Source organism: Diceros bicornis, chromosome 9 (genome assembly GCF_020826845.1).
Source record: "Diceros bicornis minor isolate mBicDic1 chromosome 9, mDicBic1.mat.cur, whole genome shotgun sequence".
Lineage (NCBI taxonomy): Eukaryota > Metazoa > Chordata > Mammalia > Perissodactyla > Rhinocerotidae > Diceros > Diceros bicornis.
Window position 1 is genome coordinate 31,715,550 of NC_080748.1, and position 25,773 is coordinate 31,741,322.

The window sequence follows — 25,773 nt, forward strand, 5'->3', positions numbered from 1 at the left end:
TCCTCCACTTTATATGGGACGCCGCCACAGCATGGCCTGACAAGCGGTGCGTCAGTGCGCGCCTGGGATCCGAACTGGCGCCGCCAGCAGCGGAGCGCACACACTTAAGCACTATGCCACGGGGCCGGCCCTAAAAAGAGAAGGTTTTAAAAAGCCATGGTTGAAACGGGGAAGAGAGCTGCATTGGGAAACCTCTGAGGATTGCTCGGCAGAGCTGAGGACCCAATTAGGGGGGTGTGATAAAATATGAAGTTCACAGCTTTCTAATACAGTATTTTCTTCTTAACCAAGGTATTCTTAAAATAATTTTTCTTTTTTTTGTTAACTTAGGGCCATTATTCAGAGAATCACATAATGTGTATCTTTAGACAATCAGAAATTTGAAGCACTGGGGAGAACACTGTTATTTAGATTTTTTTACTCTGGAAATGAGACTCTGAATTCAAGTTTCTTAAAACTAGATGCACAGGCCAATAAGCACACGAAAAGATGCTTGAAATCACTCATTATTAGGGAAATGTAAACTGAAACCACAGTGAGATACCACTTTGCACCCATTAACATGGCTATTATAAAAAAAGAAAACAGAAAGCAATAAGCGTTGGTGAGGATGTAGAGAAACTGGAACTCTTGCGCATTGCTAGTGGGAATGCAGAATGGTGCAGCCACTATGGAAAACAGTATGGTGGTTCCTCAAAGAACTAAACACAGAATAACCATATGATCCAGTAATTCTACTTCTGGGAATATACCCAAAAGAACTGACAGCAGGGACTCAAATAAGATACCTGTACAGGCCTGTTCATTGCAGCATTACTCACAATAGCCAAGAGGTGGAAGCAATCCATGTGTTCATCAACAGATGAATGGATAAACAAAATGTGGTCTATATGGTATACACATACATGGAATATTATCCAGCCTTAAAAAGGAAATTGCTACACATGCTGCAACGTAGATGAAACATGAAGACATTATGCTAAGTGAAATAAGCCAGACACAAAAAGATAAATATTGTACCATTCCATTTATATGGGGGACCTAGAGTAGTCAAATTCATGGAGACAGAAAGTAGAATGGTGGTTACCAAGGGCTGGGGGAAGGAGAGGATGAGGACTTACTGTTTAACAAGTATAGAGATTCAGTTTTGCAAGAGGAAAAGAGTTCTGGAGATGGATAGTGGTGATGGTTGCACAACAATGTGAATGTACTTAATGATGAATTACACACTTAAAAATGGTTAAGATGAACACTTACGTTCTTTGATTTGACTGAAAATCTATTATCCAGCATGACAGCAGTGCTTGTTATCTTGTGTTGATCAGAAATTCTGATCAACCATTTTAGACATTTTAAAATTAAAAAATACTAGAAAAACACTAAAAAAAATGGTTAAGATGGTAAATGTCATGTTATGTATATTTTACCAGAATGAGAAAGAAAAAAGTGAGATGCATATATATGGTCACCTGATTTATAAGGAAGGTGACATTGCAGTACGGTGAAGGAAAGGTGATGGGTCAACTGGATAGCCACATGGGAAAAAAAATAAATCTTCACCCCTACCTCACACCATACACAAAAATCAATTCCAGATGGACTGCAAATATAAATGTGAAAGCTGACACAATAATGCTTTTAGAAGAAAATAGAGGAAAACAGCTCTGTAACCTTAGAGTAGGCAAAGATTACTTAAATAGAATACAGAAAGCTCTACCCATTAAAGAAGAAAACTTAAAAATCAGAATATATTAAAATTAAAAACTTCTGTTCATCAAAACCTACTAACGAGAGACTGAAAAGGCAACCCACAGAATTAGAGAAGATATTTGCAACACGCACATCTGAAAAATGCCTTGTATCCAGACTATACACAGAATTCTACAAATCAGTAGGAAAAGGCAGACAACTCAGTGGAAAAATGAGCAAAAGACTTGGACATGACACCCATCCAAATGGCCAAAAAACATATGAAAAGACAGTCAACTTCATTTGATACCCGGGAAATACAAATTAAAACTACCATGAGATACTGCTATAAACCACCAGATTAAAAAGACAGAAAAAACTAAGCATTAGTGAAAACATGGAATGACAAGAATTCTCATACATGCTGGTGGGAGTGTAAATTGGTACTATTTTGGAAACTGGCAGTATCTACTAAAGCTGAACATATTCATATGCAATGATCCAACAATTTCAAAAGAAATGCAATGTGTGTTTACCAGAAGACATGTACTAGAATGCACAGCAGCACTTTTTTACCAGCCACAAAAGGGTAAATACTCAAAATATGCATCAATAGTAAAATGGATAAATAAACTGCAGAACATTCACACAATGGACTACTAGATAGCAATGACAATAAACAATCTATAATTATATCAACAACAATTCATCAACATAATGCATCTCACAAAATAACACTACGCCAAAATACAAAGCCAAGTACAAAAGAGTTCATATTGTATTTTTCCATTTACATAAAGCACAAAAGCATGCAAAACTAATCTCTGGGGTTATAAGTTAGGATCGTCATTATCCTTTGGTTGAAAACGGGACAGGGAGGCAAATAGTGACTGGAGGATAATGCAAGGCAAACTTCTATGGTGTGATATAGTGAACTTCAAGGATATTGGTACTGATAAACTTCTTAAAAGTCCAGATGGAAGAATAATGAGATAAAAGACTTTTGGCAACTGTTTTAGGATCAGCCATCTAGGAGGTTATGCATGGGATGGAATTATAGTAGGGGGGATTATGTGTTAAAAATGACATGCTATGTGCAAGATCCTGTGCTTGATGAAGAGTTTAAGTCATTCAACAGATGTCTACCAAGGATCTTTTATGTGACAAGCAGGTTGGGCTATAACTCAGTCAAGGTACAGGGGGATGCACAGGGGTACCCAGTGTTAAGTGCTGAGGGTGGGGTGGGGAAAGAATGATCGCACAAAACAAAAGAGAGTGGACAGAGAAAGGAGTACCTGAAGTAAAGGTGGGTAGAATGATGGAAGCAAATCATAATAGAAGTATCTATTTGGGAGTTGGTGGTTGCTTACCTGCAAATCCTGCCTTGGTTTAAAATCAGGGAATATGGTGAACCCAAAACAACATAGGTAGGAACCCAACTAAAAAACTTAGTTAACCCCACTTCTCTTCAACTTCAGTTGAATGGAACCTTCCTTGCTAAAATAAAAGCCTGACTTTTTAACTGCTATAACAGAGATGAGATCCGGAAAGAAAACTCTGGGTGGAAATATGGCCTCCGGGTAGTCAAAGAATGCAAATTAGATTCAGAAATGGGAGAGTTACTCTTCCAACTTTAGTGTCAGTTCCAGTCTACAAATTAGAACAAACAGTAAAGGAGACAGACAGGCATGGAGGAGTCGGAGAAGCATTTATTTAGCAAATACGAAGCGCCTACTAAGTGTTAAGGCTAGAAGACCATAGTGCAACGATGAAGACGTATATGTCGACAAGTTATTCAAAAACTTGAAGGATAGGGTAGCATTTCGTCAGGTGTCAAGAAGCGCAGAGTGAGACCAGAAGGAGCCTAGATAACTGAGGAACCACGCAGAAACTCGGACTGGTTTCAGCACTGGGCTGTGTGTTTCCGATGCAATGACAGAATGAAAGGCTAGGGAGGCAGGTCGCGGGCTAGAGAGTAAAGCATCTTCTGCAAGAGCCAAGGGCATTGTACGTCAGAAGGCAAGATGGCACAGAAGTTAGATGCACCGGCTTCTAACTCGGGCTCCACCACTTACTACCTGTGTGATCTATCTGGTCAAGAGCCTGGGCCTCAGTGTCCCGGTTTGTAACACGAAAGTAATAATCTTCACCGTATACAGTTGCTAGGGGGATTAAATGACGGTGTATCGATCGTTTAGCACAGCATCCAGCCCATTAAGCGCTAAATGGGACTACATCATCATTATGATTACCAGGCCCAAGCTCTTTTCTGAAGCCCCACGGCCTCCTTCCCACGGCTACGGTTTGGAAAGGAAGGTCAGCTCGGTCGGGGCGCGCCCACTTCACACTCCTCCGGCGTCCCAGGCCTCAGACCTCTCTCACAAAGCACCGCCGGGCCAGAGAAGGGGTGGGCGGGCCTGGCGGTCAGGAGACGCGCCGCCGCTTACCCGGGCTCGGGTCCCGTTCTTCGTCCTCCGTTGTCCCGCGGACCTTGAAGCCGGGCGGCAGCGCGGGCCCGATCAGATCCCTCGCCATCCGCGGTGGCAGACACCGGTCACGCATACGGGTCTAGCCACGCAGAGTCAAATCTACCCAAAAGGCAGCCTGCGGGCTGCCGCAAATGCTGGAAGTTTTTCCGGCGGCGACTAATGACGTAGCAGCCTGTGGTTGGCTGATCCCTGTAATTCGCGGTAACGGAAGTGACGCCTAAGGCTGGTTCCGCACTTGCACGCTAGGTTTCCTACTTGGCGGGTGGCATGGCAGAGCCGTCTAGTGGATTCGTGACTCCCACGGGGTGGTTTCCAAACCCCGAGCTGACCCCAACGTTGGGGCCTCTGAGCGGAAGTACCCCGCTGCCAAACAACTGGATGGTCTGGGCAATGCTGCCGCCGCCACCACCGCCTTCGTCTTCCCCCTCTGCGGCCGGATCAGAGCCTTCGTCGGAGGCGCAGCCCCCCATGGAGGCCCAGGCTCTCCCCGAAGCGCCTCCCCCATTCGACACCCAGATTCTTTCTGGGGCGCAGCCCCCCTTCGACGCCAAGTCCCTCCTTGATTCTCAGCCTCAATTCAACGGCCAGCCTTCCTGGAATTTCCAGGCTTCGACATCGTGGTACTGGAAACAGCCTTGTGGTGTTTTTCCTCAGCATCAGAAGTCCAACAACACTCCGGGTAGGCTGTTACTTCTCTCAAGACCGCTCTTTTACTTTCCTCTTCCCCTTCTTCTCTGTCTCGTTTCTCCCTTTTTCCTCTCGCCACTTCTGATTCTGCCCTGCACTTTCACGGTCTGGTCGTTAATGTCTCACCATTTGTCCAAGGGGAGTGTTTTCTCCGCCTGTTCATTCAGTTTAGCAGTTATGTATTGAATTCCAACTATGTAGCAGGAACTGGGAATATAGCAGTGGATAACATATACAAAAATCCTAATCTTTATGGAGCTGAACATTTGGTGTAGAAAGACAGGCACTAAACAAAATAAAGCAGTGTGTAGTAGCAGGCAGTGAGTGCTGTGGAGAGAAAGAAAGCAAGGAAGAGTGATAGGCAGAGCAGTTTTAAATGTCAGTCTCAGTCCTAAGGAAGGTGATATTAAAGCAAAGGCTTCAGAAAGGTGAGGGATCAGAGCCATTCTGGGGGAATAGGGATACAGGCAGAAGGAATGGCAGTGCAGAAGCCTTAAGGCCTGAGCTATAGATAAGAGTGGAATCCAGTGTGGCTAGAGAAGACTGAGCCTGGGATAGAATTGTAGAAGATTGGAGAAGAGGGCAGACCTGTTAGGGCCTTGTAGACTAGGGACCCTTGACTTGTACTGTTGTGAGATGAGTAGTGCAGGGGAGTGACATGATTTGATTCATGTTTTAAAAGGATTAATGTGGCTCCCAATGGGAATTGACTGAAAGGGAGACCAGTTAGGAAGCTATCGCAATTATCCAAGTGAAAGATATTGGGGACTTGGACCAGGGTGGAGCTCAGGAGGTGATGAGAAGTAGTCAGATTCTAGATATATTTTGAAGGCAGAGTAGGGCCAACATGATTTGCTGAAGGATTGGATGTGGGGTGTGAGATAAAGAGGAGAGACAAGGATAATTTAAAGTTTTTTGCCAAACAAGTGGAAGGATGTAAATAGAGCGGATTTGGAAAGAAGACCAGGAATGAGTTTGGAATATGTTTGTGTCAAGAAGAGATATTGAATAGGCTGTTAGCTATCGGTTTGTACTTTCAAGGGAGATTTGTGGCTTGATCTGTAAACTTGAGTGTCATCAGTATATAAATCATATTTAAAGCCATGAGATTGTTCACTTAAAACCATTCTCCAAGTCTGCGTATGATTCAATTTACATTAAATTGAATCTAAATCAGTGTTTACTGTGTGCCAAATGCTGAGAATATGAATGTGCCTAAGATAGTCCTAAGTCAGGTGAGATTGGTTCATAAATAAAATCACAATTCAGTGTGACTGGTGATAGAGGCGTATAAAAGGTGACTTAAGAGAGCTGAGGAAATTGGGAAAAACTCTTGGAAGAAGTGTCTTGGGAGATGTTTAGAATTTAGGAAGAGACACTTTTTAGGTAGAGGCGAAGAAGTGTTGGTACAAGGTGAGTTCTGAAGATGGCAGAGTGGGTAGAGGGAATGGGGAAGAATAGGGTGAGAAAATAAACTAGGATCTCATTGAAGGACTCTAGGAAGCCATTTGCAGATTTTTGAGCAGAGTTATGATGACTGAAGAGGATTATTTTTGTGGTATCAGTGTGCAGGATTTGTTGGAAGAGAGGACTTAGGGAATGGAAGACAATCAGAGAGGCTGCTACAATAATCTAGGGAAAAGATCAGGGGCTCGGCATGGGGTCATGGCAATAAGAAAGGAAAAGTATTTGAGAGAAAATGTATTTCCCAAGGTTCTGTGTTCCTGCTGTAAAATTGATGCTGAAAGAGCTGTATTAGAGATTTTACTGTTTACATTTCTAATGTTTAAAAGAACTACAAGGGATTTCATCAGGTTAGCTTGTCCATTCCTTAACTTAGCTACCTAAAGCATCTATGGACATGTAATCTTACCAGTATGCATTAATTTGAAAAGTATTTATTTGGTAGACTAGTCTGAATCTTTGTTAATTTGTTTGAACTACTATTCTTCCTAGAAAGAGTAGTTTACCGCTGTTTTTATTCAAGTAATTGTGACACCTTATAGCAAATAAAATTTTAGATAATTGTGTAGTTGCAAACATTTATGGATCTCTTTTTGTTTTTTTAGTTAAACATTCTTATTTTCCACGAAAATATGATGCAGAGTTCACTGACTTCAACTTCCCTCCCACTAGAAAACAGAAAAAAAAGGTATTTTTAAAGATGTTTTTGAATGTGATACATTGGTCCCTATGTCACTGTTTCATATCTTGTGTTTCTGTCATAACTGTTGCAGTGTTTTGCATCTGTTGTTGACACAGCAGAACCTTACTATAATAGGATCTTTAAGGATCTTACCTGTAAGTACAAACTTCAAGCAAAATCTTTTTGAGAAATAAATGGAGAAATTGTAGAAAAAGGAAACATTGAATCCATTTCAGTATAGTTTCAGGAGTAAATATAATTGGGAATTATGATTACAGATAAATGTAAATGCTATTAAACCTTGATGAAATAAAAGAAAATATATATTACTAGCAGATTGAGAGGGGAGGGATGGAATAAAAAGTCCTTTTTTTTTTTCTTTTTTTTTGGTGAGGAAGGTTGACCATGAGCTAACGTCCATTGCCAAGCTTCGTCTTTTTGCTGAGGAAGATTGGCCCTGAGCTAACATCTGTGCCATCTTCCTTTATTTTGTATATGGGAGGCCACCACAGCGTGGCTTGATGAGCAGTGTGTAGGTCTGCACCCGGGATCTGAACCTGCGAGCCTTGGGCCGCCAAAGCGGAGTATGCGAACTTAACCACTATGCCACTGGGCTGGCCCCTTTTTTTCTTTTTCATAATGAGTAACAACTCTGGGTTATGCTTCAGAAACCAGGTCTTAAAGTAGGCTTCCTTTATTCTGATGTAGCTTACAAATCTGGTCTTTCAGATTTTAAGGTGTATAAATAATGTCATTAGTTCAGGATAAGTTGAGTAAGGTCTACAGCATAAAATTAGTGTTCTTCATTTTGGCATGAAAACTAGGGAGCTAATATTAACAAAATATTGAGCAAGTGTAATGTATTTATTGACATAATCCCAACGTTAAACAATTGGAGACCATTTCTTATATAGTCTATCATTGTAATAATCTTTTTTGTTTTATGTTTAAGCATAAAAATAGCAGATCGAGAATGAAAAATAACTAATCTTGACCTAAATGATTCTTTTTTCTCCCCCTTCTGTGGTTTTAAAAAAGCATATGATGTAGTTATTTTTCCTAAAAGATAATGCTGTTTTAACCCTGAATATTTTTAGATCATTTTGACATATGCTATACTAAGTCTTATTTAGATTACCAATTTGAAATCTACTCACAGTTTATGTTAGCTCTACTCAGATTTAAAAATTATCATGTCTGGTTTTTCCTAATATATTTGCTAAAAATATCCCTTCGCTAGAAATGTATTCAGAAGTTTCTCTCACATACGAGGTTTATGTGAAAAATCAAAGTATGTATTACCAGAAAGATAGGTATATTTTTATTGTTGATTAAATATTTTTCACCAAAAGCCTAACACCTCTTCATTTTTGTTTGCAGAAAAGAAAGGAACCAGTTTTTCACTATTTTTGTGATACCTGTGATCGTGGCTTTAAAAATCAAGAAAAGTATGATAAGCACATGTCTGAACATACGAAAGTAAGTTTTCTTGGCTTTCCTGAAATTTATTTAGGAAAATGGGTATATATGGTAGAAATTCTGAGCTTTGTTTCCTTAAAACTTTATTGTCTTCATGGAAATGTTGTTTGATAACTTGACAAATTGAGACGGTGACCTTGGAATTTGCAGTTTGAGGGTGGGGAGCCCACTGCCTCAGGAAGAGGTAAGATGACAGCAAAGAGGAAGGGAGGTCTGGCAGCTTGTATGCGTGCGCCTCCTCTGCTTTGTAAGAAGGCTGGGCAACACCTCCATTTGCTCTGTGCACCTTTGTGAATTCTTTCCCCTTTAAGGCTGCCTTTGACCATTTAACCACACTGTGAAACTTGCCATGTCCCATCACCCTCTAAGGGGGGTCTGGACCTTATTAAGTACTTTGTAAAAATTTTTAACCAGAACGGTCTTAATTTGGAAAAGTTCTTTTTCAGTTTATAGGAATGCCCCTCAGCTTAGGAATTATGAACATTTTACAACATTGCTGATGTCGTGCATTCACTCAAGTGGAGGAATAAATGATATGTATTACTTTACTATATACTTTGAGAATGTCATTCCTTTTTAAATGCAGCTCTGTTGTGGAGTGACCTTTGTTTTGCAATTGACATAAGTATATAGTGATAACACCACATAGATGGGATAACTATGTAATATGACTAGAATATGTCTGTATATGTAGTGGTAGGGTAAATTTAATATGGAAAACATTGCATAATCTTTTTTTTTCTTTTTTAAACTCCTGCAGTGTCCTGAAGCAGATTGCTCTTTTAGTGCACATGAGAAGATTGTCCAGTTCCATTGGAGAAATGTAAGTTCTTGTGTGGTTTTTTTTTTTAATACATATTCTTTTTATTTCATTGATCTGTTATCTTCACAGCTCCTCATTTACATAGCCTAATAATAAGTAACATTCATGGAGTACTTTGTACTTTGTAAGGCATTTTTACATCTGTTATTCAATTTTATCCTCACAAAACATTATGTAAAGTAGATAAATATTGGCCTGATTTAACAGGTAAAAAAAAATGATTTGCCCATGGCCTCAGAACTAACTCTTACACTTGAGTTTCTTGACTCCAAATTCTTTGCTTGTTTTACTACACCATGCTGCTTCAAATGGTATTGTGTATTCATTATTTCTTTAGTTACCTCCCTCAATTTTGGTTAGTAGGTCATTCATTTGTGTATTTAATGTCAATTGAGAAATGGGTGACATATTTACTTTGTAACCAAAATTATGTTAGTCCTTTTTTTCTTATTAGTAGCACTAAGCTAAATACATGAGAAATTCTTTTTTTCCTTTAAAGGAGAAGTTGTAATAAAGATGGATAAAACCTGCTTACTTAGTTTTAATATGGTTTCTGCTAATTTATTGTTGGGTAGAGTCTCTCTTATCCCCCATACTACTTGAGATTTAGTCAAAAGCATACAATATGCTTCCTGATGATCAGCAGGCTTTTTCCCCTAGATGCATGCTCCTGGTATGAAGAAAATCAAGTTAGATACTCCAGAGGAGATTGCAAGATGGAGGGAAGAAAGAAGAAAGTGAGTAAAGAGTTCAGAACTAGTGAAATAACTTTCTTTTCCTGGGACAAGGCTGAGTACTTCAAAGTAATGACCATTCTGACCCTAATGAATAGTTTAAAAAAGGAAATTTAGTCTTTTATAACATTGCAAATATTCAGCTGAAAACGATTAGTCCTAATTTTGTTTTTCTTCAGAATTGGTATATAATGACATTGAGAATATTGTCACTTGATGTGTGAAAAACATACAGTTTTTGTTAGTGTAGTTTTGATTCATTGAATTCCCTTATAATGTTAGTACTAGGGCATACAACTGTAAACTGTATTATATGAGGCTAGTATTGAATGTAATTTTGGGGAGATCATACTTTACAATGGTTTCTTTTGATTACTTTAAAAAATTTGTTGAATGACTGTAGTATGCTAGGCAAAGGGAGTACAGCGGTGATAAGATAGACACGTGCTGTCCATAACTAAAAGACCAGGAATCCTTTCCTGTAGTTAAAATCTAAGAGGGGCTGGCCCTGTGGCGTAAGCGGTTAAGTGCGCGCGCTCCGCTGCGGTGGCCTGGGGTTCGCGGGTTTGGATCCCGGGCACGCACCGACGCACCGCTTGGCCAGCCATGCTGTGGCAGCGTCCCATGTAAAGTGGAGGAAGATGGGCATGGATGTTAGCCCGTGGCCAGTTTTCCTCAGCAAAAAGAGGAGGATTGGCAGATGTTAGCTCAGGACTGATCTTCCTCACACACACACACAAAAAAACAAAAAAAACGTTTCTGCTGGCCCCGTGGTTTAGCGGTTAAGTGCGTGTGCTCCGCTACTGGCGGCCCGGGTTCGGATCCTGGGCGTGCGCCGATGCCCCGCTTCTCTGGCCGTGCTGAGGCCGAGTCCCACATACAGCAACTAGAAGGATGTGCAACTATGACACACAGTTATCTACTGGGGCTTTGGGGAAAGAAAAGGAGGAGGATTGGCAATAGATGTTAGCTCAGAGCTGGTCTTCTTCAGCAAAAAGAGGAGGATTAGCATGGATGTTAGCTCAGGGCTGATCTTCCTCACCAAAAAAAAAAAAACAAAACTAAGAAACTTGAGACTTACCATGTGACTTGTGGCTTTATACTTATTAGGGAAGAAAGTTAAGTAGATGTCTAGCTAGGATATACTTATGAAAAAATCCCACTAGGACACTATTTTATTGTTTTCTCAGCAAGGACTAGGATACCTCATACTGAAGCAGAAGACTAGGGCAGAACTCTTAGGGGGGGTCAGATGTACTTTTAAGTCAAATACTGTTTTTCTGGAATTATAAAAAGAGACCCTCAGATGGGAAGAGTTATCCTTAAAGGTCAAGAAAGATTTAAAACTCTTTTGACCAGCGAGTTAAATTTGTACTTCATTCAACTTAGTTTAAGTTTTCAGTATAAATCTACTTACATATGTAATGTTGTGTCAGCTGTTATACTTTATGTGAAAAAGTTAGTTACTGCCCTTTAAAACTTTAGAGGTAAATCTGAGGAAAATCAGCATAAACATAAAGATTTATACTGAGAACAAATAAAATTCAGTAAATGTGTGTATCAACACCAGTTATTAATACTGTGTGCAGAGTTGGATGAGAGTGAACGGACAATCAGAGAAATTTAATTTTTAAGCAAGTGGAGTCCAGCCAGTCAATGCGGACTCAGTGGATTTAATAGAATTTCAAGAGTATCTTTGGCTAACAAGTGAAAGAATCTAGGCCACCAGGAGTAGGCTATACTAGAATGCCTTTTTCTCTTTATCTCCTGGCAGAATCTCATTTATCTTGTGAGACCTGTCTTAAATGTCACCTGATTTGTCGCTCTCTTCTTACTCTTCATTTCCTCTGTCTCAGTGCTACCAGAGTGCCAGTCTGTAACAAGATAATGAACTTGTACTAGAATGTAAATCTATACATTACTTCCTTCATTGAGAACGTCTTACTAGGAAAAAAATGTCAGCTGAACTAAATATTTTGCTTAGTGACATAGTTGAAATCACCTCTGGGTTAGGTGTGTGGATTGGCTGCCAGTCGCTGGACCAAACTACCCTAAAGCATTTTTCACTACCTCCTTTATGAATACATAGCTTATTAATACAACCACAATAGCATTTGTTGCATTATAACTGGCCTTAGTCTTAGACACCTTTTTTTTTTTTTTTTGGTGAGGAAGATTGGCCCTGAGCTAACATCTGTTGCCACTCTTCCTCCTTTTGCTTGAGGAAGACTGTTGCTGAGCTAACATCTGTGCCAGTCTTCCTTTATTTTATATGTAGGACACTGCCACAGCGTGGCCTGATGAGCGGTGTGTAGGTCTGCGCCCACAATCCAAACCTGTGATCCGAACCCATGAACCCCAGGCCGCTGAAGCGTAGCGTGGGAACTTAACCACTACACCACCAGGTGGCCCTGTCTTAGACATCTTTGATTCTGCTACACTTTGCACAGTGCCTGGAATTTAGTATGTGGAGAATAAATATTTGTTGACTGAATTACTGTTAAATGGTGCAGCGCGGGAGGGCTCAGTCTTGGCATTGATTAGAGAACCTTAGCCAATTGCATGGCCCAGCTTAGAAGTCAGAGGAGTTGGGACCATGAAGTGGTTTGACTTAATGAAGAATTTTCAAGCACTGCATGTGAAGCTCCTCCCCTCTCTAGGTGGCTTCTTTACACATACAATTTTTTCTTCTCATGACTCTACTCCCTAAGTATCTGGATTTTTTGTTTTCTGTTTGTTTTGCTTGTTTGTTTTTATCCATTGGCTGTATCTTTTTCTATTTTGCACAGAGGAATAGTCAAACAAGAATAGTTAACTCCACTTCCTGTCTAATACTTAGTTTTTGAAGAGCTGATGATGACAGTATTGAAGATTATATCCTGCTAGATGGGATGGAAATGGCCTAACTGCTAAGACCCTGGGTTTTTCCCCTGCTACTTGACCCTGACTGTTATCAGTTGGGAGTTAGTGCAGCTCACTGGTGCCATGGTGATGTTTACTAGTCAGCAATGATTATAAAACAATTAAGGAGTTAACTAAGTAAGCTGTTGAATCTCTCAAGTTTTGAGTTCACTTAAGGTAATAGAGAAGGTCTGAAATGAGTTTCTGATTTGCCAACTTTGGTTCTTTTGTCTCTACTGGTTGTTTAATTAGATCATTATATAAACTTTGAGAAAATTGGAACCACTACTGTTAAATTATGGTTGCCAACTTCAACGATTCTGTTCTACTATGTCTGTAGCTGCTTCACTCTCCCACAGTCCTCTACTCTTTCCTCCTTCTCAGTATATAAGAGGGTGCACCTCATCTAGAGGAGTGGGATATTCCTTGAGAAAGGGAGGTTGAGCTGAACTCAGAGCTAACTAGGAAAAGGTAAGGGAGACAGGGATTAGTGCCCAGAAAGATTTGCATGTTCAGGGATCTTGAGTATAGGTAAGAGATGATAGAAGCTTTTAAAAAATGGCACTTGCGGGGACAGAGAGAACTAGGTAGTTATAGAACATTTGGGAGATTAAAATGGGCACTATCTGGTGACTGAGCAATTCTGAGGTTGAGGAAGAAAGAGGTTTTGAGGAGCCTTCTAAACTCCCTGTGTGAGGCCCTCTGTGAAGAGGGCGCCTGTTACTGAGATGGGGAGTGCTGGAAGAGGAGCTGGTTAGAGGGATTGATTGTGGACGTTGTTGAGTGTGAGGAGGTTCTGAGACATCTGTTTGAAGATATTGCATAGATATTGGGACTCAGACTGGACTTGGCTGGAGGTGTTTTTAAATCATGAAACCATAAATGTAGAAGACATTCCCCATAGAGAGAGGGGATAGTGAAAAGAGAAGATAGCCTAAGACAGAGTAAAAGCCAACAAGACTGCTGAGTGAGAGCCAGAGAGGTAGAGGAAAACTAAGAATATGACATGTCATGGAAGCCAGTAGAGGGGAGAGTTTCAGGAAGGAAGATGTGGTTAGCACTGCAGACTGCTGTGGAAAGGTCAAATAAAACAAGAACAAACTGTGACTGATTTTGCGACATGTAGGGCCTCCTTAATGCAGAGTCCTGCTGATTGCTCCTTTGCCCTTCTCCTTTGAGTTTCCTGCCCTCTGTCTGCACAGCTCTCTGCAGTTCTGACGCCCTCCCTGGTGACTGTAAACTAGACCGGGTGCACTTGCCTTTGCCACCCTGCCCTTGGCATATTAGATGCTCCAGTGGAAGTGTGTGCTTTGAATTCTGTTGACTTTTTAACACTCACAAATTATAATAAGAGTTCATTCAGCACCTTTTTACCTTAAAATTTTTGGTGTCCTTCACCTCCATGCAGTTTTAGCCACTTATTTTCATGGCCACACTCTGGATCTTATCGTCTGGACTTTCTACCCCAGAAATCTTAAAGTTGGGCATACTCGTCTTTGATCATGACTTCCCTTCCATCCAGCTCTCTCATTGTCACCTCTCCCTGGTCTTGGACTAGTTGAGGCGTCCCATCACTTTAAACTCTTAGCCCTGAGCTAACATCCATGCCCGTCTTCCTCCACTTTATGTGGGACACCGGCACAGCGTGGCCTGACAAGCAGTGCGTAGGTGCGTGCCCGGGATCCGAACCCGGACCGCCAGCAGTGGAGCGCGCGCCCTTAACCGCTAAGCCACGGGGCTGGCCCCAGGCTGTTTTCTTTGTATTGTTCTTTTGTTGTGCAAAATTAGATGTTCAGTATGCATATATTTCTTAGTTATATAGATGACGATGTAGAATAAAATTTAAAAATAAATTTGTTAATCTGATTTTATTTTAGCCAGCTAAAATGCTGTGAAAACAGAGCTCCTTAGAACTGGCTGGCAGGATTCTGTAATGTGGGCTTAACATATCTTTTCTGATTATTCCCACGTTACTTGCTTATAGGAGCTCTTTGTCCCAGGCAGAGTTATTTATCATATCCCAAATAGGTCTTTTGACCTTTCAGCCTCAGTTTTGCTCATGCTACTGTTTCCAGAAAATCTTATCTTCTCCATCTTTGAAGTTCTGCTCATTGCTTTAACCCAGCTGAAATCTTGCTGCTTTGGGCTATTTTTCCTCATCTGCCTAGAGGAATATCTTGTCTTTCTTTGAGTACGGTATCCCCTCTACCTCTTTCGCATAGATACCCCTTGTTATGGTCCTATTGATGAACTTCTGTGCATATGTGTCTTTTTTTTAAAATAAATTACAAGCTTTAGAAATGTAAAAACCATGTTTTTTTGTGGCTGTTTATGTCCCCTGGTGCCATAGGTATACAGGATGCTTATAAATGTTGACATGTATAAATGGGGCTTGAAAATATTTTTATTATAGGTATAATTCTATTTTGGTACATACAAGTAAGTGGAGAAATCTTGCTGAGATTCATATTTTTAATTCATGTTTTAAACTATACCTTTTTCATTTTTAAAGAAATTGGGCAGAAATGTGTTGATCTGATTAGTAGCCATGGTGGGAAATCAGTAATATAACTAATAGTACTTAAACTGCTGTGGCTTTGAACATTAAATTCTCACCACACAGGACAGACCAGCACTGAGACAAATCAAATTGGTCTGTATTTGAATGCATTACTTCCTGAAGTAGCTTTCCCTATATGAATGTGAACTATGCCCCCTTGTGGTTTTGTGCAACAAGTGCTTTAAGGGAAAAAATTCCCCTGGCTAGAGGGAATCTTAAGGAATATTAACATTTGAAGATGCAAACTAGCTTAGGTAGCATCTGTTTATATAAAGTCCCTGGTAGAACACCAATTTGATTTTCTAATGTTAGCAAGAAATCTCAGCAACCTTTGAATTTATGTTAATGTACATTATATCTTTGAATAACTTCTTGATGATTGTTTAGCTTGAAAATTAGAGGTAAACATTCAGTATTTGAGGCAAAGATTTTATTATATATGGCCAAGGTCACCAAAAACGGATAGGAGTAGACTCTTGCCTTTAAGACCCTCACTCTTATGTGAGACATAGGATAAATATACATGAGGTGGCTGTGAGACCGTAGGCAGCTACAGCATTAATTTTCACCATATGAGGATAATATTGTTTAGTCAAGGGGAACTTGGAGTCTTTGGATGGCAGGACCATCAATTCATTTTGTAAGACTTCTTCTAAGAGATGTTGTGCCCCCCACCCCCCATGTATTTTAAGGTATATTATACATTCAGTGAAATTCAACCTTTTTAGTGCATAGTCCTGAAAAATATATGTAGTTGTGTAATCACCACCACAATCAAGATATAGAACAGTATTCCATCACCCCCAAAAATTCCCTTGCGTCTTTTGTGGTCAGTCTCTTCCCCTACCTCCAGCCCCAGGCAACCGCTGATCTGTTTTCTGTTCTTGTATTTGTGCCTTTGCAGAACGTCATCTACATGGAATCATACAGTATGTGGCTTTTGGAGTCTGACTCTTACTTAACACGGTGCATTTGAGATTCACTTATGTTGTTGCTTGTAGCAGTAGTTCGTTCCTTTCTATTGCTATTATCCTGTTCCATTATATGGGTGTACCACAGTTTGTTTATCCATTTCCCAGTTGAAGGACATTTGGGATGTTTCCAGTATTTGGCGATTATGAATAAAGCCTTCATAAACATTGATGTACAGGTTTTTGTTTGGAACATGGGTTTTTATTTGACTTGGGTAAATACCTGGGAATGGTATTGGTTGGTCATACGCTAAGCATGTTTAACTTTACAAGAAACTTTAGAAGAAACTCCTACTCCAAACCTTTTAGGAGGCGAGTTTTTAAATCAAGATATGCCTCGTTGGGCATGGAATGCATTCAGATTAAAGAGGATGGCTAGGATGCAGTAGTGCTTGCATCAGTTAGGATCCTGCTCTGGTAAATGCAACAGCAACTTTACTCCATGGCTTAGCACAGAGGTCTGTTTTTTCCCAAGTAGAATAAAGTCCAGGGCTACTGTTGCTGCTCAACAGTACCATTAGGCACAGGCTCTCTCTTGTTGCTCCTTAATAGGTGGTTTTCATCTTCATGTCTACTAGGAAGTTCCTGCATATCCAAATATTAAGCCCACATTCTAGGCAGGAAGAGGAGAAAAAGGCAAAAGGCACACATAGCCGAGTTTGCCCCTTTTTGTTAGAAAAATAATAGCTTTGTCCTTAGCCCCAGTCAGGAGACTTCCACGTAGCTGTCATTGGCTAGAAGGGGGTTGCTTGGCCACCTTTAGTGACAACAGAGTCGATGGAAAATTCCTAAACAAAATTGTTAAGGAGGAGAGGAGAACAGGTAGTTAGTAGCGTTTGCCTCAGTGCTTGGTTTGAAGCTTGTTGAATTTCAAAACTCTAAGTGATACTTGAAAGCGGTTCTATCCTTCTGAATAAAGGATAGACTTGAATAAGTGTTTAATATGCTTATTGGTGATTCTTTTCTTGTAGGATAGATGGGGGCGGAGGGGATAGAGTCTAGCTCTAGTTTCTAAATTGTAGGCGGAAGGTATGACTATGACAGTGGACAGAAATGCCTTGGAAGAGGAATGGACAAAATGGAGTGAATAAGTGAGGTTACAGACTTGTGAAATTTAGAGATGCTTAAAGAGAATGAGGAAATTGGGTGAGGATGACAATTTTTAATGAAGTTTATTTGTACCTGTGATGTTGCCTTGTTAATAAAGCGTTCTGAAATTATCTTTTGTGCTTGCTGAGTTCACCTAAGCTTCTTCCATATCTTCTTTCTCAAGATCTTGCTCTTTTTCTTTTTGCAGGGGAAGATTTACCCTAAGCTAACATCTGTTGCTGATCTTCCTCGTTTTTTCTTCTCCCCCCCCTGCTGCCCCAAAGCCCCAGTACATAGTTGTGTATAGTTGTAAGTTCTTCTGGTTCTTCTGTGTGAGCCACTGTCACAGCCTGGCTCCTGGCAGATGAGTGGTTTGGTTCCGTGCCAGGAAACTGAACTTGAGCCGCTGCAGTGGAAGTGTGCTGAACTTTAACCACTAGGTCATCATGGCTGGCTCAAGATCTTGCTCTTTAACATATTCATGCATTATTTCTATAAGTGTACTCTATTAATAAAACGTATGAGAAACATTTCTTTTGGCACATTTGATAGATTTCTCAAAAATACACTAACATTCTCTCCAAAAGCAGTTTTTTAAAAACCTGTTATGAAAATATATTTACTTTCTAAATTTCTCTCATTCTCATTTTTTTTTTTTTGTAAGGAAGATTAGCCCTGAGCTAACATTCATTGCCCATCCTCCTCTTTTTCGCTGAGGAAGATTGGCCCTGGGCTAACATCTGTGCCGATCTTCCTCTGCTTTGTATGGGACACCGCCACAGCATGGCCTGACAAGTGGTGCGTTGGTCCGTGCCTGGGATCTGGGCCTGCGAACCCAGACCACCAAAGTGGAGCGTGTGAACTTAACCGCTATGCCACCAGGCCGGCCCCCATTCTCAATTTTTTAAAAATGTTATTTGAACTCCTAAAAAGAGTAAACTTCACATTGATATGGCAGAATAGTCTTTATGTCTTGAATTTTATCTTTCTTGTGAGAGCTACATTCTTTCTAAGGAAGCTACTGTATTCTTTGACATGCAGGAAAGATAAAGTCTTTGATAATTGCTATGTTAGAAAACCTTGTAAAAGATTTTCATAGAGTAAGAGTTTTAGAGCTGAAAGAAAACATTAAAGATTTGCGTGGTGTATTGCTCCTAAATCTTTAAAGAAAGTAAATCTTTGCCTTTATTCCTTCATTTTTTTTTCAGATTAGCCAAACTCAGAGGTACCACTGTGTTTAATTAGAAATTTTGCAGCTTTCTACTAATAACCTGCAAAAAAAAAAAAAAATAGAAACCTGTCAAAAAAAATAATTATTTCTTAATTCCTGACCTGTGAGGTACAAATGTTCTGATTTGGCATTAGGGAAAACGAGTGGTAGAGGTTTGTTTCCAAAACCTTGATTTTAGGAACATGGAAACATATTTTATAGTACCTTGGGAGTCCACTAGGTGGAATAGTTTTGTGATATTTATTGTAATAGTTACTGTGGCTCTGAGGAAATCTTTTGTATTGTGTCCCCAGTTCTTTCAGAATTCCAGCAGAGGGGGTCTGCTCTTAAAGAATGCTACATCTTTTTGAAGTTCAGAAAGACTTTGAAATGAAAATAAAGTAGTGTGCCTTGTGTTGAAGCAGTTGTGGGTTCAGTGCAAGTGAAGAGGGATTGTGTTTTTATGGAGAATAGGCTAAGGGGAAAAGTCAAATAAATGGGTGATGATTTGAACATAAGGAAAGAGTTAGAGAGTATACTGTAACCAGGATGATGTGTGCTAAGATCACAGTTGGCACAGTTTTGCGCATTTATTGACTCTAGTGCTTGAGGATTGTCACTGGAGGCTTAAGGCTTTGGCACGGGGAAGGCAACGAGGAGGTAAGAAATGAAAGAGGCAGAAGAGAGAAAGAAAAAGGGCATATGATTCTAGGACCAGTTCTTCTTGGGGTACTGGGGAAAGATGGAAGTACAGGGAGAAAAGTGATTTTTAGCAGATAAAAATAGAGAAACTGGGTCCAGCCCAGTGGCATAGTGGTTAAGTTTGGCGCATTCCGCTTTGGCGGCCCAGGTTCATGGGTTCAGATCCCAGGCACAGATCTACACCACTCATCAAGCCATGTTGTGGCCTTGACCCACATATAAAATAGAGGAAGCTTGGCACACATGTTAGCTCAGGGCCAATCTTCCTCACCAAAGAAAAAAATAGAGAAACCAACTGTGAAAATATCACTTGTCACAGTCTTTATAACTTCATAGCATCCATTTTCTAACAAGAGATCATTGAACTAAGTTTTATCTGTACGTAAGTGTGCAATGTCAGACAGTTTGTGGTTTTTTTCTAACAGTCTTCTTTGGATTTGTTACTTCAGGTGTAATTTAGGAACCTGAACTGCGTCCTTTATCAAAGCTCCAGACTTTTCCTTATTCTTCTATCTCAGTATTATGTTGCTGGAGGGGCTTCTTGATTGTCAATGTATGTGTAACTAGGTCTTCAGTTTCTGATTTCCCTTTTTTGGGATAATTTGTTTTCTAGTACCCTTGTTTTCCCTAGTTTTTAGTCTCTAGGTTTTGTGTAAATGAGAATGGTATAAATTTTGGAAGAGGATTTTACTAATTTAAGCACTGAAAAATAGAATCTTACTGCTTTGGAAGGGATATTGAAAGATCCCTTACCTTTAGGAAACTGATAGTCTGCCAGAAAGAAAGTGAGCTGTTTTAAAAGACTTCCACATTCTTGATGTCTTGTTTAAGGAGTTCTTTCTTACATCTCACCTAAAACCCAATTGCTATAACAAATGTTTACATTCTTTACCGTTGAGGAGCACCTGCTTGCTTGTGCATGACACACTGTGGGACCAAGTCTTTGTGGTTTAGCATATGGCCCAACATGTTAAGGGTCTGCAGTACTCAAAAGAAAAATGTTGAAGAAACAAGTAGTAAGAATAAGTGCATTTCAGAGATGTGAAGGGTGTTGAGTAGCTGTGAGTTACATGCCTAGACACTGTGGGGCATGTGAAAGTCATCACCTTTTTTCTCATCATTTCTGCCTCTGCATATTCTGTCTTCAGATTGAGAACAGCTGCTACTATCCTCTCTTTAAGATCATTTATTGTCACTTCTCTTCCTTTTAAAGGCTGCAAATAGTTCTAGTTCCTTTCATCTTTCTTCAGACGTTTTATTTTTCATCCTGTTAATCATCTTTGAATCTCTTCTGAATCCCTTAGGGGTTTTATTTTTCCTCAACATTCCTTTTCAGTTTAGAAGTACAAAACTGGACACAATGCCCTGAGAGTTTCTGACCACTTTTGAGTATTGTAAGAGGAAGATTTCACACTCATACATGTGCCAGTCCATTTCTTATAACCTTAGATTATGTTTGCTTTCCAAAAGTATAGTCATATGGTGCTGACTGGCTTTCAGATTTTTATCTCCTATGACCTTGATCTTTTCCTCTTATGTTTATTTATAGCTTGTACAATCATCATCTTTTATTTATGGAGTTTATTTTTCTTGGCTGGGTAGATTGCTTTGTACCGTCTCATTGAAATTCATTGCCTTTTTTTCTGATTGCTTCACCACTTACTCAATGTCGTTTCCATTCTTATCTTCCAGTGTGGCCAGCTCATAGGCTTCATATGGTCTGTGCTGTTCAATTCAGGGATGCAGATGTTAAAAAAAAGAGAAGAGGTTGGAAACAGTGTTCTAGAAACAACGGCAGAACTTGATGTGTTGATGTTTCTCAAAACTGAATCTGGCGAGCAGCCAGGCCGAGTGGCAGAGAGCTGTCTGTGTTCTCTCTGCCCCTGCCTTTGGTACTCCTGGGATCTGTTCCCCTCGTCTTCACCGTCGGGTGCCTGCCTCTCCACACAGCTGTGCCAGGGAACAAAGAAAGCTTTGTCAGAGCCATTCATCTTGCACACTGCTGTCAGATTTAATCTTAATCACTGCGTTGTTCATAACTGTCAACGGCTCCCCATCGCCACTGAATTAAATATAAACTTTCTAGTCTGGCATTCGAAGCACATTTTGACCTCAGATCCCTCTCTGATCTGATTGCTTATAACTGTTTCATACAAAATGAACCACTTGCCGTTCCCTGGATATCACTCACACTTTCTAAAGCCTTGGGTGTTTTGCGTTGTTTGCTCTGCTTAGAACACTCTGAAGCTTTTCCATCTGCTGTCTGTCTATTAACACCATTTAAGACCAATTTCTTTCATGTTCTTTTCTTTCTGAATTTTTCCAGGTAGATAGGATCTTTCCCTCTCACCCTCCAATCTTTATATTCTTGAGGGTACTTATTATATTTTGTCCTTTGTTATAGCTATTTCTGTGCTTTTCTTATCCTTTCTGGTAGACTATACCTTTTTTGAGATCTGTCTCTCCTTCATCTTGGTAACTTGGATGTACTTAGTATGTATTTGCATAAGTAATTGCATAGACTTACATTTTTTCTTCTGGTATTTATGAGTATAGGCCAAATAAATGAATTAGATTGAGCACATTATATGATATATTTGATTTAAATTCTAGTGTAAGCTCCTTAGCAAATCGCAGACTGGTAGCAAAGTTTGTGGACTGGTGGCTGCTCTACAGTTTGAGTAGCATTGTTATAGTTTACTTTTTCTCCCTTTAAAAAAGTTCTGGAAGAAATTAAAGGTTTATGATGATTTATTGTATTAGTCATTAAACAAAAATGGCTAAATGCAGCAACTGCTTGATTGTGTAATTAAAGTTGTACTCTAAAAGCCATTGTGTAATTGACTTTTATTATCTTCTAGAAACTACCCAACTCTGGCCAATATTGAAAGGAAGAAAAAGTTAAAACTTGAAAAAGAAAAGCGGGGAGAAGTATTGACGACGACACAGTATGGGTAAGTTCGTTAAAATTGCTTATATTCTCAATGCCTATTTTAAACAAATGTCCTTAAAAATAATGAAAAAGGGCATACACCATAATCTTTTTTTTTTTTTTGTGAGGAAGATCAGCCCTGAGCTAACATTCGTGCTAATCCTCCTCTTTTTTGCTGAGCAAGATGGGCTCTGAGCTAACATCTATTGCCAATCCACCTCCTTTTTTTTTTTTCCCCCCAAAGCCCCAGTAGATAGTTGTGTGTCATAGCTGCACATCCTTTTAGTTGGTGTATGTGGGACGCGGCCTCAGCATGGCCGGAGAAGCGATGCGTCGGTGCATGCCCGGGATCTGAACCTGGGCCACCAGTAGCGGAGCACGCGCACTTAACCGCTAAGCCACGGGGCCGGCCCTCATTTTATTTTTTATTGAAGTATATTTTTTTTTTTTTTTTTTTTTTTTTTTTTTGTGAGGAGATCAGCCCTGAGCTAACATCCGCCAATCCTCCTCTTTTTTTGCTGAGGAAGACGGCCCTGGGCTAACATCTGTGCCTATCTTCCTCCACTTTATATGGGACGCCGCCACAGCATGGCTTACCAAGCAGTGCGTCGGTGCGCGCCCGGGATCCGAACCAGCGAACCCTGGGCCGCCGCAGCAGAGCGCGCGCACTTAACCGCTTGCGCCACCGGGCCGGCCCCAGAAGTATATTTTTAATATAAGTAAAATATATAAATCTTAAATGTACAACTCAATGAATTTATACATATATACCCATACGCATACCTACCCACCTATGTAACTCCCACACGGATTAATAATATACAGAACATCTTCACCTCACAAAGCTCTCATAAGCCCTCCCTAGTTCAATGCCTCCCCACAAAGGTAACCTCTTTTCTGATTTCTATCATCATAGATTTATTTTGCCTGTTCTTGGAACCTTGTATAAGTGGAATCATATAGTATGTATTCTTTGGTCTGTGATTTCTATGGTTCAGAATTATTTTGTGAGATTCATCCATATTGTTGTGTGTAGCTGTAAATTGTTCATTCTTATTGCTGTATAAACCTCAATTGTGAGAATATATATCCATCCTACAGTTGGACATTTGGATTGTTTCCAGTTTGGGCTATTATGAATAAAGCTGCTGTGACCATTCTTTACCTGTCTTCTGGGGACACAAGTACTCATTTTCGTTGCTTTTTTATATATGTGTGTGTGTGTGTGTGTGTGTGTGTGTGTGTGTATACACACGCAGTCATAGGGCATCTATATGTTTATCTTTAATGTTAGTAGATACAACCAAACAGTTTTCCGAAATGGTTGTATCAGTTTACACACCTACTAATTCTGCATCTGATTGCTCTGTATCCTGATCCATGCTTGGTCATTGGCTGATCACACCTTTTCCTCATGTCATACCATTTCCCTCATTACTAGTGATGTTGGTCATCTTTTTGTATGCTTATTGGCCATTTTGATACTCTCTTGTGAAGTTCCAGTTCAAATCTTTGACCAGTTTTGGGTTTTTTTTTTTTTTTTTTTTTTTTTGGTGAGGAGGATTAGCCCTGAGCTAACATCTGTTGCCAATCCTCCTCTTTTGGCTGAGGAAGATTGGCGCTGGGCTAACATCTGTGCCCATCTTCCTCTACTTTATATGAGGGACACCTGCCACAGTGTGGCTTGATAAGCGGTGCGTAGGTCTGTGCCCGGGATCCGAACCTACATACCCAGGGCCACCAAAGCAGAGCACGCAAACTTAACCACTGTGCCACCAGGCTGGCCCCAGTTTTTAATTGGGTTGCTTTTCTTGATTTGTAGGAGTAGTTTACGTAGATACAAATCCTTTTTTGAGTAGTATGTGTATTGCAGATATAGTCTTAAATTTGTGACTTGGCCTTTTTACTCTCTTAGTGGGGTCTTTTTTTTTCATACAACAGTAAGTGTTAATTGCTCAGACATCTGGGGTCAGCTGGGGTTCAGTTAGGTATATCTCCTGGTCTTGACAAGGCTCAGTCACAGCTGGGGGTTGGTTAGCTGATGGCTGATCTAGCCTGGCTGATGGCTAGTTACCATTAGTACCATAGTTACCATTTCTGATACTCTTCATTCTTTAGTGTAGATCCATCTTTCCATCTGATACCATTTTCCATGGTATCCGTTGTAATTTCTCCTCTTTCATTTCTAATTTTATTTACTTGAACCTTTTCTCTTTTTTTCTTAGTTAGCCTGGCTAAGGGTTTGTCTATTTTGTTTATCTTCTCGAAGAACCAACTCTTTGTTTCATTAATCCTTTCTACTGTTTTTTTGGTCTCAATATCATTTATTTCTGCTCTGATTTTTATTATTTCTCTCCTTCTACTGGCTTTGGGCTTTGTTTGTTCTTCTTTTTCTAGTTCTGTTAGGTGTAATTTAAGGTTGCCTATTAGGGCTTTTTCTTGTTTGTTAAGGTGGGCTTGTATCGCTATGAGTTTCCCTCTCAGGACCGCTTTTGCTGCGTCCCATATGGTTTGATATGGCATGTTATCATTTTCGTTTGTTTCCAGATAGTTTTTGATTTCTCCTTTAATTTCATCAATGATCCATTGGTTGTTCAGTAGCATGTTGTTTAATCTCCACATTTTTGTCATTTTCCCAGTTTTTTTTTCCTGGTTCATTTCCAGTTTCATAGCCTTATGGTCTGAAAAGATGCTTGTTATGATTTCAATCTTCTTAAATTTATTGAGGCTTGCTTTGTTTCCCAACATATGGTCTATCCTAGAGAATGTTCCATGCGCGCTTGAGAAGAATGTGTAGTCAGCTGTTTTTGGGTGGAGTGCTCTGTATATGTCTACTAGGTCCATCTCGTCCAGTTTTTCATTTAAGTCTAATATTTCTTTATTAACTTTTTGTCTGGATGATCTATCCATTGCTGTAAGTGGGGTGTTAAGATCCCCTACTATTATTGTGTTGTTGTTGATTTCTCCTTTTAGGTTTGTTAATAGTTGCTTTATGTACATTGGTGCTCCTATGTTGGGTGCATATATATTTATAAGTGATATGTCTTCTTGATAGAGTGTCCCTTTTATCATTATATATTTCCCTTCTTTGTCTTTCTTAACCTGTTTTATCTTGAAGTCTACTTTGTCTGATATGAGTATGGCAACACCTGCTTTCTTTTGTTTGCCATTAGCTTGGAGTATTGTCTTCCATCCTTTCACTCTGAGCCTGTGCTTGTCTTTAGTGCTAAGATGTGTTTCCTGAAGGCAGCATATTGTTGGGTCTTGCTTTTTAATCCATCCTGCCACTCTGTATCTTTTGATTGGAGAGTTCAATCCATTTACATTTAGGGTAATTATTGAAATATGAGGGTTGAATGTT

The 25,773-nt window shown here is 39.9% G+C and overlaps 2 protein-coding genes across 2 annotated transcripts in view; one reads left to right on the forward strand and one right to left on the reverse strand.

Annotated features, from left to right (window-relative positions):
• Window positions 1-4,296, reverse strand: part of GPALPP1 (GPALPP motifs containing 1) — a 40,670-nt gene extending 36,374 nt beyond the window's left edge. The window contains exon 1 of the mRNA XM_058548203.1: window positions 4,137-4,296. Within this exon, the coding sequence (XP_058404186.1) occupies window positions 4,137-4,251 (115 nt within the window). The 5' untranslated portion in view covers window positions 4,252-4,296. The remainder of the gene's footprint in view (window positions 1-4,136) is intronic.
• Window positions 4,297-4,432: 136 nt separating this feature from the next.
• The window catches only part of NUFIP1 (nuclear FMR1 interacting protein 1), a 48,128-nt gene continuing 26,787 nt past the window's right edge, over window positions 4,433-25,773 (forward strand). The window contains exons 1-6 of the mRNA XM_058548204.1: window positions 4,433-4,857; window positions 6,935-7,017; window positions 8,392-8,490; window positions 9,251-9,313; window positions 9,974-10,050; window positions 22,342-22,434. Coding sequence (XP_058404187.1) covers window positions 4,446-4,857; window positions 6,935-7,017; window positions 8,392-8,490; window positions 9,251-9,313; window positions 9,974-10,050; window positions 22,342-22,434 — 827 coding nt within the window. The 5' untranslated portion in view covers window positions 4,433-4,445. The remainder of the gene's footprint in view (window positions 4,858-6,934; window positions 7,018-8,391; window positions 8,491-9,250; window positions 9,314-9,973; window positions 10,051-22,341; window positions 22,435-25,773) is intronic.